Source organism: Xylaria bambusicola (assembly GCF_022495145.1).
Source record: "Xylaria bambusicola strain CBS 139988 unplaced genomic scaffold F5B22scaffold_76, whole genome shotgun sequence".
Taxonomy (NCBI): Eukaryota; Fungi; Ascomycota; class Sordariomycetes; order Xylariales; family Xylariaceae; genus Xylaria; species Xylaria bambusicola.
The window spans coordinates 5,001-22,007 of NW_025953629.1; the positions used below are offsets into that span (position 1 = coordinate 5,001).

Here is a 17,007-nt window from a genome sequence, read left to right on the forward strand (position 1 = left end):
AATAATTAAGTTTAATTAACTATAAATATTCTCTTTATTATAAGGAATTAATTCTTAAAAGGTAAAACGGAAGTTAATCCTATTAATATTATTAAATATACCCTTTAAGGGTAATATAGCATTTGTACATATAGTATTAAATAATGCGACCATTAATTACCGTTTAATGTTAAAGTAACTGTTATTATCGGTCTCCCTAACTGTGCGCCACAGTTATTTATTTCTATTAATAATAACTTCTCAAATAATACTTACTTTCTTCCACTTAAAAGACATTTTAAATAGAGATATTTATATAAAAACATTTACTTAGGTATATTATTTATGTTAGAATACCTATGTCCTTAATTATGTGGTGATCGTTATAAAAATGGCCGCGATCATTTATCTCATCCAAAACTTCGTCGGGTGAGGCTCATGAGAAGGTTTCCGCCCTGTGGGGCAAACGTGGTATGGGGGATTCCAGTTTCGGATGCGAGAACCTCCAGTCCTGGAGGCTTCCATACCAACACTTCAACAATTATGCCATTTTTAATTCTTATATTAACACCGACCTCTCATTACAGCATCAAGTATATATAGTTATTATTGGTAGCGAAGCAGCGAAGCCTTTACAAGGGTAGTACTTATCTTCTTTAATGTCTACTTAATTTTCCGTATGCGGACCTGGTGAACCTGGCCGGTAGAGACCGGGGTTATCTTGACAGCAACCGCCTCAGTCGAAACTACATCATTCCCATGTCGCGAAAACTCGCCTTCAAGATCTTCATCTTCATCTTCATCTTCATCGTCATCGTCATCGGTAATGGCCCCATTTGTTGCACTTACTGCCATCCCGAGGAATGGATCAAGCCGCATGTCGGCGATGTCTATTTGATCAGTATCGTCCCGCCAGCCTCCTGGTTCGGAAATTGGAGATGGTGGTCGTGGCTGCTGCTGCTCACCTCTGTCTTCATGCATTGAGGGTATTTGTACTGGTGCTGGTTGCTGGGGTAGCACAAACCAGCTTATAGGTGAGAATGGCAAAGGTGGTATGCTGGCAGATACAAGTTTGGGTTCTTCCTTCGTAGTCCCAAAACTTCTCAATTGTAGCGAAAGCGGTTGGGAAGCCTGGTTCCAGCCCAGAGTTTTGCTAAAGTTAAACATCATGGCGCCTGGAGCGCCGTATCGAAGAGTTACCTCTGTTTCTTGTTTCAAATTGTGAAGTTGCTTCATGGTATGGCAGCTTGGTTCTTTCAGAATTTGCTGGACTTCTTTCATGCCTTTGGTATTTGGCCCTAGCTTGACCTGTCTTGAGGCTTTGTCTCGTTCATTTAGCAGCGAAGTGAGAGAGTCGCACGTACCTGTTGTCAACCACTCAATTGTTTCTTCTCTGCCACGCCCCTTTGGAGTAAAAGGGATAGTTGGGCTTCCATTTGGATGATGACTGCTATCTCGACGGGGAGAAGATGATATTTGGGTTGGGTTATCGCATTCTGTTGCTAGGCCAATATCTGGTGTTAGACGCTTGAAACTTCCCTCTACGGGTTGACTGATCTGAGGGCGTCCTTTGGACTTTGACTTTTCAATTGATTTCGTACATGACGAGAAAAACTTTTTGATTGACTCCATCTGGTAGGATTTTGTGAATCGGAGTCTTGTGCAGCCGGATGGAGCACAACCATTTAGCGCTTGTTTCCGAGATGGGAGTCTTATCAAGTAAAAGGTTTGGTAACAATATTATAACACTCCCTTTGTTCTAACTAAAGAAGTGCTCATGACATTTGACAACAAGATATCCAGACGTAAACTGTGAAGGAGCCTTGTCTCAACCATCTATCGCTCAAAAGGAGTTATGCAACCCATTGTTGGGGCTACTATCTTTGGTAGTGCAAACAAAGAACCCGGTTTGATGGAAATGCATTGATAGCAGCGACATAGATATTGTTTCTATTTACTCGCTATTACAGATGTTTGGTTATGGTGTCTCGTTCTTTGACCATTCGGTCATGGAACCACGACAGGAAACTTAGCGACTTAGCATTAAATTCATTACTTCGTTACAAGCATGAGTACGCGCCTGGCTTTTAGTGCTAAACGCAGTTTTCCTATATTCCTGTGATGATTGACAAAAACCGTCCACGTCCTCATAATGCGCCTCACGTATTATAGCCGACTCTACTTGTATCATCTACGAACAATGTCTCAATGTATGTCAAACATAGTGCTCTTTCCATGGGGAGATGAGTAGTCATTTAGTTTAAAAAAGACGTCCAGAATCATCTTTGGGGCTGGCTTTGACGGTTCACGTCTTCTAAGGCTAGCGGTGAATGTAGCTTAAAATAGCCAGACAAAGGTAACAAAGCATCTTTGTCCGTTGACACTGCAATGGGATGCATTAAAACACCAAACGCGTCCTAATTGCGCGAGTATGATACAGTTTATTTAAAAATTTTATATTCATATTCATCACTTTATTCGATTCTTTACTACTGTTTTACCTTTCTCTCAGCATTTAGATATTCGACTTACACATTATTAATATCTTCACCTACAATTTGTTCACTTCTGCCCCTATTTGGTCCGGCACAGATATCCATCTCCTTCGTTCTTTTTTCATTTTCGCTTCAAAACACCGGAAATTCGAGTTTTAGTTAGAGGCGCAGACAGCTAATTACTCTTCAAGATGGGTTGCTGTGGTTCAGAAGACGACTATTATACGGTCACTCCTTACCGACCACCAAACGAGAAGCCCCATCCCTCGGTGTACAATCAACGCCAACCAGAGCGGCATAATCAACCTCGATACAGGGATCCCAGGCGTGAAGAGGCAGACAAGCGTCAACGCCAGGCGCAAGCTACTGCAGCCGCCAGAAACTACGGTTGGCCAACAACACGTGGTGTCGCCGGTAACACTAACCATCACCGAGGAAGCGGTAGCAGGGATTCAATCATCGAGCCTGGTCTCGCAGGCGGGCTTGCCGCTATGCCTGGGTCAGACTTCAGAGCAGTTTATGATCCTCAGCGACACCGCCAGCGACAGCAACAGCAACAACAACGGCAGCAGCAGCCAATTCATCGACCCAATCCCGTCCCACCGTTTCAACGACCACCATACTATCAGCAAAGATTCGTCAGCCAGCAGCCACCCAGGATGCCAATGATGAGCGCGATTCCGCGAGCATCAGAGGAGCCGCTAGCTCGCCGGCAACAAGTCATCGCGCGGAAGCCTGTCGTTCAGGGGCGTCGAACCCAGTTCCATGCCCCTCAGGTAGCGCGGCTCGTGCGCCGAGACTCCAACGGTATTTCCGAGTGTAGCGACGATGATTTCGACCGCGAGGATCTGAGGCAGTATACGGTTTCGCCCATACAGTCCCCTCCTCCTCCGGCCGACAGGGGCTATAGAACTTTTAGATGAAAATTATGTTGATAATGGTATAACTGCACATTGGTAAAGTCTCGTTTTGGTAGTTTATTTCTATGTTTATGTTCCCCAATTCAATTGTTTACTTGTAATTAGCCTTGGAGCCAAAAAGGTAAGACGAGAAAGGACACTCTACCCTGACAGCGCAAGTACGTTAGTCTTATGTGAATCAATTATTCGCCTATGGTATGGTTGCTTGAATCCAGCGCAGGCCAATGTTGAAGGATACATGATTGATGAATGTATATGTCTAAGGAATTACCTACACGCTCAGTGAAAAGAGATAATTAGTGACTTGAGTACAATATAAGAACAGCAGCATAAATGGAAACTTTTATCATCGGCACAGACTGAACCGACTTTGGCTTCTTTAACTTCTATTCAAAGCCTTCTGACCAAAGGCTGCTTAATGAAATAAGTACCTAGAGAGATTAGCGACAGCATCAACTGTGCGATGTTACATTAGGAGAAGCCACGAACACAATTCATGTTGCGACTGCCATGCTCTCGGGTCGAGTAAGACAATTAAATTTGCATACGACCAATTGGCGGTAACGGGGATAAAACGAAATGCTTCAAGAATGAGGTCCTTTTTTTCTCAACCCACCCCTAGGTCAGACAATCCGATGAGCGACTTACTTACGAGAGCGCCATGCGGCTGACCATGGTGATCCCAGCTAACAGCTAGGTGTCCCATAAACAGCCCTTGTCAGCTTCCTTGCCCACGCGGCTTGAACAGCTCGAACATTCCTTTCGGACAGGTTGCGTAACCGGTCACCAAGACATGCATGCATGCCTGTTCCTAGGCTAATGCTCGATGGCTGTGGGATCAGCCCTATCCGCTAACTATTTCGGCCAATCATAATTCTCCAAATAGAGATGCCTTCTCTTGTCTCGCGTACCGAACTGCCCCCATGTCTCATCGGTACATGTCAAGCAGGACAGAAATCCAGGTGCCTAAGGTTAGTGGACGGGAGAGGAAGAAGATTTCTATGCGGGGAGACGTAATGCATACGAATATTGCTACGTTGCTGAGGACGTACGATTGACTATGGGGTGGTAATTGCTAGTCCTTGGATTCGCAGGTTAGTGATTGAGCTAAGGACGATGTGTTGTAGGCAGCCTCTTATCTTCCTTGTCTCGTCCGACGCGCTGGCGTTCGCTAGAGGAGAAGGAAGGCGAGTAAACGAGATATCTTTGTTGTTGGTACCGCATTTGTGTATGGTCGATCTATACCAACTGCTATTATATGTTGGTAGGTCGGTCATATGTTGCAGTACATGCATGGCATAGACAACGGTAGAAGAGCATGGCAATGGGCTACAGTAGAGACAAACCTGTTTGCGCTGTCGATGTCTCGTTTATCTCAAACAGGAGAAAACGGGGAAATGGCACCAACGCACGAACGAGAAACATGGTAATCACATATAATGCCATATGCTCTGCAATAATAACACCTGCCAAACGATGCAACTGTTGTGAAGTTTGATATCAAAGGTATGGGGATGTGTCATGTGGTACTTGGGTAGGTTACTGGTGATGATGATGCATCTGAACATTCTAGGGAAGTTGTACTTAACTCCAACACCCCTGACCCGATTGTACCTGGTAATGAATTAAGCACTCAGATCGCACTTCAGATAATCCCAGGCACAGGCCGAATCTACAGTCACTTTGAGCTACGTGTTCACTGCTTGCACGTTATCATGTAGGGGGGATGTATGTAGGTAGTAGTACATGTATGAAGTACGAAGGAAGCGTTTGTACATTCCGCACTCCCACCCTTGGGGAATACATACATAGGTACACAGTAGTACAGGTGAGATGATTTCGACAGGGGGCTTGTTGGACAATGTCGAACGAGCCAAGATGTCTCTCAATGTGCACTTTTCCCCCTCCACACTTGAGAGCGAGCAAGCGGGACGAATCAGTCGCGGGTGGTGCAACGCTTGCTGCAACGCTGAGAAGCAAGTGTGAGTCAACCAGAGACAACTGACCGCAGAGCTGCAGATGCAGCTGTCCTCCTGTGTAGGTATTATTACCTACTGTACTCTGCTGCGTGCACTGCTGCGTAAAGTACATGATAGTACCATAATAATACCATAATAATACGATATCGCAGTACCTAGATCACATGCGAGGGGGAGGGGATCATAGCATAAGCTTGACTGCGCCCGCGGAACTTGAATCTATCATTGATCAGTGTGGCCTTCATTGCTGCCACTGAAGTTCCGTGCAGCTCTGGGAATGTTTATGCCCACACACACACAGCACACCTACCTTACTTCGTACTGTAAGTAGTTTCTGTAGGGCCCTGGTTGCAGACAGACTCACAGTCAAGTCTCGCATTCAAGAAACCCATACCGATTTGCCCATGTACGGTAGTTAGTAGTGTGCCTAGCTACCATTTACTACCTACATAGTATACTTAAAGGATGCGGTGGAAAGGGGATGCATGTTGCTGAAAAGGACCTGGCAGAACCTGGCATACGAGCTACCTACTTACATACCTAATACATGACAGACAGATTTGGCCAGATATCTATGTACACACATAATCTGTGTTCACATACTGTAGGTAAGTACGAGAGGCTCTGTCCGTGATGGTGTGCTGGTATTTTCAACTTGGTCAGGGAAGATGCGCCAAGACAAGCACACCAGCGTTGTGGCGGAGCACGAAGCGAAACAAACACCACGTCTGACTACAGCACGCTAACCTGCACTACCTACCCTCGCTACCCTCGCTACCCTATCTACTATAGGTACTGTATTATTAGTCCATGATATTTATTCCACGGACACACTGACTGACCTTATTACGGATAAACCTGCTTACTTTTGGTAGGTAGGTAGGAGGAGTCTGGCATGAAGTACCTAGGTATGCTTTTGGATTGATGCTATCGACTGCAACGCCTTGCCTTGACAAAGGGGGAAACAGATCCATTGGTGAAGCATACCTAGGTACTGAATACCTATGACGGGTTATGCTGATTCTCACCGGCATACTAAGTACTACTGTAAGTAAGGAGAGTGTAAAGTGGTAGCATCGAATCGGATACTTTGCCTGCTGGGACCTAAGAAAGTACAGTACACTGAGCGGGTTGATTGATGACTCCGTATCGCATTATTAATCTATCTAGGGCTGGGGCCATTTATTTTTATATTGACGTACTACCTACCTAGGTACCGTAGTCCACCGATTCCATGGACTTGACAGAACGGACGGACAGGTGAGACAAAACCAGTTCGTCTCAGTCGATGCTCAGTTGACACTCAGTTGACGCGGGAGTTGATTCAGCAGGATATTGGCCATGTCGATAGATTAGAACCAAGTTTCAGGGCGGAAGTGCGCCGTTTGTTTTGTTGTTTTGTTGTTAATGTTGTTCTGCTTTAGCTGCTGCAATGCAATGAATGAATTCATCGTGGGCCACAAATGCGGCAACCGGCAGAGGAGGAAGAGGCAATGAGAGGCAATGACAGTGGTTGTTGCTCCACCGTGCCATCCTGGAGTCCACTGGGCTGGAGCTCCCCCCTCGCCGAAAGGGCCTAGCGTGAGGCGGGCAGAGGGCGCAGCTGATGAGTCGCCGGGGGGTGGTATCGCGACCCGCTAGGACTTGTCGACATGTCGCGCGTGTTAGTGTGATAAGTACCTTTGTAGCATGAATTCAGTCTAAAAATACATTTGACAGTATCGGGCTTCACCAGGTCCATGCCATGGGCAGAACGGGCGACAGGGATGCATCAAGGCTGCCCCAATAATGCCAAAGGCTGCTGCCTAAAATCCCACGCCGACAGACACATTTCAACGTCCATCCCATCATCCCATCGCGCCCATCCGCCTCTTGCTCTGTTGCTTCGTCCCAGTTCTCAGCCAGTTCTCTTCCGCCGCCCGTCTCGCGACCAAGCTCTCAGGCCACCATATTTTGCCCCTTAGCGCTGCATAGTAGTCTGTCTGTCTGTCTGGTCTGTTCCGTTCTGTTCTGTTCCCGACGCCGTCTCGCCTGTGACGAATCTGGAGACGTGTTTTATCTCTCCGTCCATCCCCGAGACACCCGACTCACTTGTGCACATATTGTCCCCTCCATCTTCTCCCTTCTTTGACTTTCCACCCACATACGTCTTGTTCCTCTCAGCATCGCAGTGCATAGCCGTCGTCTCGGACACACGTGTTTTGCTATCATCATTTTTGGACACCGTCTCTCATTGATTGGGGTTGGAGTATAACTGTACTTGTCTGACCCCCCCTTCGAGGATACGAGCTGGCTTGACTTCATCTTTTCGCCCCTCGAGTCTGCACTTATCCTCTCGAGGTCGAGCCAACCTGAGCCGTACTCAACCCGTGCTCTCATCCGACACATTGTCCTAGTTCGAGGCCCATAGTTTGGCCTACCCTTCCTGTAAGAACATTCGTCTACTTTGTCTGTCAACGGCTCTTCTCCCCGGTGTGGGTGAACCTGGTCATTTCTCTTCGTTCTTGAAATCTACGACGGCTGCGGATTGGTCAATGTTGTATCGACTACTGTGATATCTGCATCGAGTCCTCAGGCTGTCCCCGATCCGGTGTACGCTCAAGGACTTGGTGACTCATAGGCCTAATCAGCCCTGCAGTGTGTACCGGTGCTAATCCACTGGTTCTTTGCACAGTAGTCAAACAAACATATACCGCCCATCCCCTCGTACATCCATTTCGGTGGAGCAACATTAGCCATCATGTCCAATCCTCGCCGGACTGGTGCTTTGACTCCTTTGGATACCAATGTTCGCGATGGCCTGAAACTTAAGAGCAGCCCCTCCCTCCGGAAAGGAGCTACCTTTCAATCTCTTGCCACTCCTCCGTCTAGCCCTCCCTCACTTCCTCGTCGGTCTCAAACCAACCTGGATGATGTTGTTGGTGCTCATCTACGCCGCGCGGCTCTAAATATCGGCAAATTCGAAGACAGACTCGCAGCTATTGATGACGAACGTTCTCTGGACCTTAAAATATTCCGTGACGACAGTCTTCCTGTTCCTCGTGGGTTCTTGAATCACACTGTTATGGTAGACAAGATGGCGATGGAATCTTCGGATAGTGAGCGGCGGGTGTTGCGCCCTCGCATGCGTCGTTCATCCAACCATCATGAATCCGATAGTGGTTTGGGATCGTCGATTGTATCTTCTGTGCAAAAGCGTAAGGTTGGTGCTTCAGCTATCACACGGTCTGTCAACACCTCTAGGGCCGAGCGCTTGCCACGTCTGAGCAGTCGTGCTATCAACCGTATCCATGAGCATACCTTAAAACCTCTACTTGCAAAATCTGAGCTTAAGGACTTCCATCCCATTGTCCTTGATTGCCCTAGAAGAATCCAGGAGAATCAAATTGTTTGTCTTAGGGATCTTGAAAAGACTCTTATCTTTATGGCACCGGTGAGTCAGCTTCTGAAAGATAGTGGAGTTTGGGGAGTTACTTATCGTTTGTTGTGTTTAAAGGAGAGGACCAAATCTGCCAAACTGTACCTCGACTTTTGCACCACCTCAATCCGATGCATTCAAGCTACCGTCGAATATTTGAGCGACCGAGAACAAACGCGGCCTCACGATCGACCCTACAACAGCGGCTATTTCATTGACCTGATTGAACAGATTCGCCAGCACGCACAACAGATCCGAGAAACTCGAGAGAGATTGGCTTCAGGAGAGGAGCCTTCTGAAATGGATGTTGACCCGTATGTGTTACAACGTAACCCTATCAACTGCTCAAATACTGAACAACCATACAGCTCTGAACAACTCAAACTCGTTGGTGGTATTGCCACTACTGGCCGTCCAGCTGAGATCGTTCGTGTAAAGAAGAACGGCAAAGCAGTTTCCATCAGAACTGGTGAAATAGTGGAAGATATGGAAGAACCGACGGAACCAGTTAGATTCAAGCGCTCCATGAGCCAGCAGGCCGAGGATGAAGACGAGATCATGCGTTCCATGGCACGGCGAAAGAAGAACCCATCGCCTGAGGAATTAGCCCCCAAGAAGTGTACCCATCCTGGCTGCAGCAAGGAGTTCAAGCGAGCATGTGATCTTACAAAACACGAAAAGACTCATTCCCGCCCATGGAAGTGTCCGATCCCAACCTGCAAGTATCACGAGTATGGCTGGCCAACGGAAAAGGAGATGGCTCGTCACGTCAATGACAAACACTCGGCTGCTCCCGAGATGTTTGAGTGTCAATTCAAACCTTGCCCTTATAAATCCAAACGTGAATCCAACTGCAAGCAGCATATGGAGAAAGCCCACGGCTGGACATATAAACGGTCCAAAGCCCCAAAGACGATGGGCAGCAAAGCCGGTAGTTCGAAGCCTACACCTTTGTTGAACAACCTGCCTACTCCAAGCAGTGACCACACGGATCCGATTCTCACACCACCGGAGGATACTTACCTCCCGACTTTTGAGGACAACCAAGATCTTTTCCCCACGTACCCGAGCACTGAGGAGTTCAATGCTGCGTTTATGGACAATCAGCCCTTTGAGTCTGATATCTCGCTTGATTTCTCTCCTATCGAGAGCGGCACTCCTTCAACCGATGCGGGTCAGTTCAATACCTATGAAGAACTCAGCCCCGATGTTACTGCACAGTTCGAGGACATCTATGGCGCTCACGTACGGTTGCCTACACCCACATATTCCGTGTACAACAAGACAATCCCTGAAGCGTTCACCAACTTCAACACAACAATGTGTCCGCCAGTTCCTGAACCCCATTTCTCACCATCTGGACATGGCAACACTATGCTGTACACACCCATCTCGATGGTGGATATTGACGAAGGATTTGATGATTTTAACCCGGCTGGCAACGTCCATTTTGGTGGCGACTTCACTCTGTTCCCATCAAACGATATGGGAAAATCGTCGGACTTTGATCCCACGCCTTTTGGTACCGTCCCACCGAGTATGACCGCTGGTTACACTCAGCCACAGTGTCAAGACTTCAATATTGATTTTAATATGGATTGGACGTCTGCAGACATGCAAGGGTTTCCAAACCATTAAAGTCACGGACATTTCTGTTGAGTGAGCAACAAGGAAGAAAACAACCAAAAAAAGCCCCTTTGCTTTGAGCTAGCTCAATTCACCACTCTATATGGGTAAACGCTCTTTTACGACGTTATGACGATGAATGAACAGAGAAGGATACGGAAGCTGATCCTCGGATTGTTCATGTTAGCAAGAGAAGTGGCCAAGATTGCCGTTTAGGTAGAAAACACGCCTCTGATTACTGTACACACTTGTTGTTTCCATAGCACTTTGATTTCCACACGCATCAAATAGCGTTATTAGTTAGAAACATGGGTGGCGGGCCAGCCTATTGGAGGCACCAGACAGTAATGGTGGTTGTATCACATTCAGATTACGTTTTTGAGATGGTGGCTACTTTTGTTAAATACAAAGAATCATCCACCTAACCCTTCATAACATCTAGTGCAATGCCAGTGACCGTGGTCTTTAGTTGACTTCCAAAGGAGCCTCATAAGGGGCGAGATGCGATGAGGCACAATAAGTAGGTACTGAAGTATGTACATATATGTAAAGAGTTATCGGTGAATGTACCCTACTTCGGTAGGTTGGCACTCGAATCATCTGACGGGCAGCTGCCATTTCCCGCCCGCAATTTTACGTAGCTGGCGGACCCACACATAAATTCCACCTCAAACGAAATTTCCTCAAGAGCTTCTTCCTCTTGTAGTATCCTCTCTGCCACATCACAGCACCACCTCTATCGCAGCACGCAGCGCTGCGTCGTTATCTTGACGATGACACACTGCTTTTTCTAGTGATGCTCGCTGGGTCTGTATATTGCGAACTATGAACACATCCCAACGGTTGCCCGAAAAGCTTATAGGTGAGCATCTTTTCCCCCCGTTTTGTTTTTATCCCCCTCTCTTTTTTATTTGCTCTCGCAACATTCCTACCATGATGACTCCGACACGCAAGTGTCCAACCTACATATTACTCAAATAGGAAGAGCCGTATGAGACCGTCCTCGGCAGGTAAGATCAGGAATTTGAAAAAAATATTCTTTTTTTTAAGCTCTGGTTTTCCTGCCCCTTCGGCCTCCCCATTCGTTGAGACCGCCCTTGTTCGAACCCTGTCGTGTCCTTCGCGTGTGCATCGTCATGTGCTTGCCGCGAGGGGAGGACGGTGTAGGAGGATTTGGGGCTGGTGCGGTGGTGGAGGTGGGGAATGTTTGTTATGCTTATACTTAATCTGGTTTCTGATGTTTGGATGTTGATGCTCTCTTTGAGAAAAGAGTGTGTTGAGATTGTGGTTTTTTTCTCTCTATGGAAATTTGGAGTTTGGGAGAAAATGCTAATGTTTTCTCTAGATGAATTTGTGCTTGCTTGACAGCTTGGCTTGGGTCTCTGATTGTATGGTCGACTCTCGCCCAACTGCTGCCGATTGGTATATACGGTGGTATAATGAGTAATGGGCTTGGTCTGCTGTCTACTCTACAGACTCGTCTAGCGCGTCTGAATGGTAAGGTTGGTTATAGTCCTGAATACTTAGGTAGATAGCTGTTTTCAATGCTACAACATTTTCAAAGTCTCATTAATGGTTCTAATATGTTCTTTGCCTACGGTCATGATATATACGCATTTCTATTAGTGCTCGTTGATATGATACATGAAAAACAACAACCGAATTGTTTTGATTCAAGTAAATTTTGTCAGCAGGTTGGGCGTACATCAAGCCTTAATCTCTTTGATCTTCGCGTGTTTCGCCAACTCCTGAGAGTCCTTGATCATGAAGCTATATGTCGTTAGCGAAATTTCTAGAGTCTAGCGGGATAAAATACATACTTGTACCATAAAATAGCTGGCGCTATCGTACCAAGATGCCACAGGCTATGTGCGTCTAGGGCTCCCCACAGCGGCGGGAAGTCAAGCAATTCCAAGCTCATGACCAGCATGATCCACGCGACGAGCATACTCGGCCAAATAGCCCAAGTCTGGCCGGTCTCCCGCCACTTCACCCAGCTGAAGTAGGACCACAGCAAGTTGTGCACCATGCCCACGACGAGGTTGGCCGTCATATTGTACGTGTAATCCCAACGCCAGAGCTTGAGATATGCGACGTGGCCGACGTACAGGGCGCAGCAGAAGATGGTCCAGAGACGCAGGACGCTACGGCGGCGCGGCGTTGGCAGGTCGAGGCGAACAACGCGCACGAGCGCGTAGTACATGCCGTAAAGCACGCTTGCGCCGGCCCCGAAGTAGTCGAGCTGCTCGGTGAAGGTGAAGTCGCGCGTGTGGAATATGGAGCTGAACACCCACGCCGCCATCCCGAAGTACGCGAACAGCTCGTAGTACCACCGCATCGGGTAGCTGGGGGGCACGCGCTCACGCAGCCGGGCCAGTCCTGTCTGGTGTGCGAGGAAGTTCCCGAGGCTGAAGACTACCGAGAACGGCTCTTGCATGCCTAGTACCCGGACGAAAGGCCATTTCCCGTGGAATTGCGTGATGGGTTGGCCGGCTTCGAGACGCAGTGTCGTCGTGATGTGTTGGCAGGTATAATCGCATTCTTGCGCGCAGGTCCAGAGCAGGAGGCGGTGGTGGAGGGCTGTGTGGACGCGCAGAGGGCAAAGTTAGCTTTTTAAGGTTCTATGATACCGGCGCCGGAAAGGTAGGGAGAAATGGTCGAACTTACGGATTGGAGTCGGGTCGTTATTCGGATCGCAATTCTCACGGGCGCATACCTGTCACCGCTACGTTAGCGTCTCTTGACTTCTTCTACTGGCAATAGCCCGGTGGGAGAGGAGAGTACGGGCGATGGCATCACGAACCTCGACGCATTCTCGAAATTCGGGCAGCCGGTCGCCGAGTGAGGCGTCGGCTGTCTGCAGCAGCAGCGAGCAAGCTATTAGACCTATGAGCAGCAGGCGCAAAGGGCGGGGCGTGGCCGTCTTCCATCGTATGAGCATCTTGTCGTCCGCATCGGGGAGGAAGAATTGCTGCTCATGGCAAGCCTGAAAGCTGGTGTGGTGACGCACTTCTGTGGAAATCCAAGGAAGCAAGTCACACGAATAACATAACTACTCCTATGCCTAAATGTTTAGTGCCGGCAGAGCTAGGGTCTTGTGTGTCGCGCGGGTAATACGAGGTTGACTACTATTGGACCCCCTGGCGGACCTACCCCAGGTTTCAGGGGATTTGGGCTAGCTATCTGGCCACGACTTAGCGCCAGATACAGCGCTTGGGAGCCCCAAGTATAGCACTATGGCAGCATTTGCTAGGCAGGTCAGAGCAGATGGCTCCCCTACCTATTTGAGCGAGTTGTAGGTATATCAAATGGGCATTGTCTAGATGAGAAACTTACTTCAACTTAAGAAATATTTATGCTTTGAGAAAGTGAAGTACTTCTCGCAAAGCCAATTGGGTAGTCAAGCTATTTTCGCTATAACTGTATTCGAATCTTCGACGAGCGGAATGCTCATGACGGATGACGCAAATATGCTGAAGTCACAATACCGTAGTATAACCCTGACATACGCACCTTAAAGTATTCTGTTCGTTCACCAAGCACCTTGGAATTGCCGAGTGGAATAAACTTCATTTTACCTGCTAGACAGCCAGCGGGCGGGCATTGAAGTTTAGTATTTCCCACATGGGAGACCGGTGCTGCAATACCCAAACAGCCCGTCAAATGCGCAGATGACACATCTAGGGCTATCATAAAATCGCCGGCTGAGGTAGGAGACTTAGTGTGTGGCTTAGGGCGACCTGCGGATAGATCGATTAACGTCCTATCTATATGCAATATAAGGTACAGAAGTGTGGTGGCAGTGAACGAGAGTTTGACGCGCCCAACTATGCTCTGGCGCCTCTTTGGCATAGGCAATCGCTTGTCGATCTCCCGAACTTACATATTAATCACGTCAGACAAACCCAGGCTCTCGGGACGCCCAGACCAGACAGGCGGCTTGGTAGGTGCCAAGTGGATGGCAGCAGAAAAGCTTAGATTGTAGGATGGAGAGAGATGGAGAGAGACTTTGAGGCTCTTGCTCATACTGTCAAGGATGCAATCAACTCACATCTCATCTTTATTTCATTCACCATTGACCTCTGTTCAATATAGAAGAGAATGGTGACGAGTTGCCGAAGATCACAACATATATCATGCGAGACAAGTGCCTTGCTTCACTGTTCTTCCTACAATCCAATGACGATAAGACGGCTCAAGTCCCCGAGGATCCGAAGACGTTTGCAGTTTCAAGGCCAGGCATGAGCCCACGGACACTAGACGCTTGAAATAAACGAGATCAGTGATCGTCTGCAGGAATATGGACAGGGATATAACTGGAACGATGCATCGGGGATCCCGTCCTACTGTCGCTCAGCTTCATCGGCACAGTGGCTCCGATGTCCTCATCGGGATTGCTCGGTGGGTTGCGGACCTGAACTAGTTTTGATTCGTGGAGGCTCACGACAGCTAGAATCCGTGAAGCCGGGAAGCCGGTAAGGCAGTCGACGAGGGATAATTGTTCTGAAACATAAATATGCGAAGTCCTAACAAGAACATGATGGAAGTCACGCTCATCGATTGTCACCCTAGTCGCTGTCTGTCATTTGACAAGTATACCCTTAGGCTCAAAGAATGCCGCCAAGCTTCCGAAGCGTGTTGACGATCGCGGCCCTGGCTAGCTGCCAATTTGCCAGTGCGCAGAAGAAAAGGCAGAATCCCGATGACACTGCTGATCGGTATGTATCAAGTGTCCTTCGAAGCCATTACATCTTCTCATTACCAACTCGTTGAATGAATAGCTAACATTGACGCAGTAAGCTAACCCCGAACGTCACCTGTTGTCTGAACTAAGACCACATATTGGATAGTCTAGAAAAATAGTTGAAGTACCTAGCATCCCATAACTAACACTTGATAGAGCACCCTGCTCTCACCGTCTATAAGTGTACTACGGCAGGTGGCTGTGTCGCAAATGAGAGGGCTTTAGTTATCGACTGGAACTACCATTGGTTTCATACCGCGGACTGGCTATCCTGCACAACTGACACTGGCAGTGTGAATGCCACCCTGTGTCCTGATCAAGCTACATGTGCAGAGAACTGCTTCGTCCAGGGGGATTCAAACTATACCAACAATGGCGTCTCGACATCAGGGGATACCCTAACGATGTATCAATACACCATCAACGAAGACGGCGAGCCACAGAATGCGTCTCCGCGCCTTTACCTCTTGGGTGATGATGGCAATTACGAAATGCTGCAATTACTTGGAAAGGAGCTCACTTTCACTGTCGATCTGTCTACGCTGCCCTGCGGTGAGAACGCGGCATTGTATCTGGGCGAAATGGACAAGACTGGCGGGCGAAACGAGCACAATACTGGAGGCGCCAAGTTGGGATCTGGTTACTGCGATGCTCAGTGCCCTGTTCAGAATTGGAAAAATGGCACCCTGAATCTCGACGGCTCTGGATACTGCTGTAACGAGATGGATAGTGAGTGGCAATCCTTGTCTGTTACCAGGATGCTTACTGACTTCTCTTGTTACTAGTCTTGGAGGCCAATTCCAGGGCGCATTCATTTACACCTCACCCTTGTAGTGACACCGACTGTGATAAGAGCGGTTGTGGACTGAACCCCTATGCGCAAGGGCACACCAACTACTATGGGTTAGGTGGTACAGTCGACACCTCGAAACCATTTACAGTCATTACCCAGTTTATTACTGATGACGGGACAACAACTGGTACCCTGACGACTGTCAACAGAAGATATATGCAAGGCGGCAAGCTCGTCGATTCCGCTAACCCCAAAGGTGATTCCATCACGACAGAATCGTGCAACGCTGCTGGTACCGGTTCCGAGAAGTTTGGCGGGTTGACCACTATGGGTGAAGCCTTGGGCCGCGGCATGGTGCTGACGTTTGCGATCTGGAACGATGCTAGCGGATATATGAACTGGCTCGATGCTGGCACCAACGGCCCTTGCAGCGAAACCGAAGGCAATCCAGCCCTGATAATACAGGAAAACCCGCGAACACACGTCGTCTTTAGCAACATTCGATGGGGCGACATCGGCTCTACGTTCAAATCCGGTGCTGGAAACGGTTCGACAACTACCAAGCCTGCTCCTACCACTACTACATCAGCTCCTACCGCAACGCAAACCCACTATGGCCAATGTGGTGGTATTGGATACAGTGGTCCGAAGGCGTGCGCCAGCGGATTCAAATGCACTAAGCTCAACGACTAGTAAGTGATCATAGTTTGATTGATAACTTTACCCGTTAATGCTAACACATCTTTAGCTACTTCCAGTGTCTTTAGATCAAGAGCTGGTGGATTAGATGACGGTTGGTACCTATGATAGGTAGAGGTTTCGTATATACATTTCGCTTTAATAGAATTACAAGTTGAGCCTGGAGGATTCATGGCAGCGATCAGAAACGGATGTTTAGTCTTGGCTCTGATCAAATCCATTGGTACTATTAGTCTAGATCGATGAATAGACAGTCAGAGTATCACGGGTGAGCAGTTTAGTCACGACACGGTGATAAATTCTTTGTGCAGGTGTCCTTTAATATAAGTCGTATTTGAAGAACGCCTATTCATG

General features: G+C 48.0%; 5 protein-coding genes across 5 annotated transcripts; 3 read left to right on the forward strand and 2 right to left on the reverse strand.

The window, feature by feature from the left end:
* Window positions 1-424: 424 nt before the first annotated feature.
* Window positions 425-1,733, reverse strand: F5B22DRAFT_529627 (uncharacterized protein). The gene has a single exon (XM_047972723.1). The coding sequence runs from the start codon at window positions 1,609-1,611 to the stop codon at window positions 643-645; it is 969 nt and encodes a 322-aa protein (XP_047825476.1). The 5' UTR covers window positions 1,612-1,733; the 3' UTR covers window positions 425-642.
* Window positions 1,734-2,375: 642 nt separating this feature from the next.
* On the forward strand, window positions 2,376-3,925 carry F5B22DRAFT_529634 (uncharacterized protein). Its single transcript, XM_047972724.1, has one exon. The coding sequence runs from the start codon at window positions 2,666-2,668 to the stop codon at window positions 3,395-3,397; it is 732 nt and encodes a 243-aa protein (XP_047825477.1). The 5' UTR covers window positions 2,376-2,665; the 3' UTR covers window positions 3,398-3,925.
* Window positions 3,926-8,047: 4,122 nt separating this feature from the next.
* On the forward strand, window positions 8,048-10,842 carry F5B22DRAFT_628312 (uncharacterized protein). Its single transcript, XM_047976410.1, has one exon. The coding sequence runs from the start codon at window positions 8,114-8,116 to the stop codon at window positions 10,427-10,429; it is 2,316 nt and encodes a 771-aa protein (XP_047825478.1). The 5' UTR covers window positions 8,048-8,113; the 3' UTR covers window positions 10,430-10,842.
* Window positions 10,843-11,987: 1,145 nt separating this feature from the next.
* On the reverse strand, window positions 11,988-13,107 carry F5B22DRAFT_628315 (Per1-like protein). The gene is made up of 2 exons (XM_047976411.1): window positions 12,238-13,107; window positions 11,988-12,187 (listed from the first exon to the last, which is right to left on the reverse strand). Exons 1-2 carry the CDS (start codon window positions 12,852-12,854, stop codon window positions 12,124-12,126), a joined length of 681 nt encoding a protein of 226 aa, XP_047825479.1. The 5' UTR covers window positions 12,855-13,107; the 3' UTR covers window positions 11,988-12,123.
* Window positions 13,108-15,031: 1,924 nt separating this feature from the next.
* On the forward strand, window positions 15,032-16,647 carry F5B22DRAFT_640013 (putative endoglucanase; the record flags this gene model as incomplete). The annotated part of the gene is made up of 3 exons (XM_047977801.1): window positions 15,032-15,139; window positions 15,320-15,890; window positions 15,947-16,647. The coding sequence occupies 3 exons, from the start codon at window positions 15,032-15,034 to the stop codon at window positions 16,645-16,647; spliced, it is 1,380 nt and encodes a 459-aa protein (XP_047825480.1).
* Between the last annotated feature and the right edge of the window lie 360 nt (window positions 16,648-17,007).

What these genes read in the sequence shown, in the direction of transcription:
- F5B22DRAFT_529627 (XM_047972723.1), bottom strand. Translation starts at nt 1,611, where the DNA reads ATGGAGTCAATCAAAAAGTTTTTCTCGTCATGTACGAAATCAATTGAA.
- F5B22DRAFT_628312 (XM_047976410.1), top strand. Translation starts at nt 8,114, where the DNA reads ATGTCCAATCCTCGCCGGACTGGTGCTTTGACTCCTTTGGATACCAAT.
- F5B22DRAFT_529634 (XM_047972724.1), top strand. Translation starts at nt 2,666, where the DNA reads ATGGGTTGCTGTGGTTCAGAAGACGACTATTATACGGTCACTCCTTAC.
- F5B22DRAFT_628315 (XM_047976411.1), bottom strand. Translation starts at nt 12,854, where the DNA reads ATGCAAGAGCCGTTCTCGGTAGTCTTCAGCCTCGGGAACTTCCTCGCA. An exon ending in CCAGCTATTTTATGGTACAA is followed by an intron (nt 12,188 to 12,237) that starts GTATGTATTTTA and finishes AACGACATATAG; the next exon opens with CTTCATGATCAAGGACTCTC.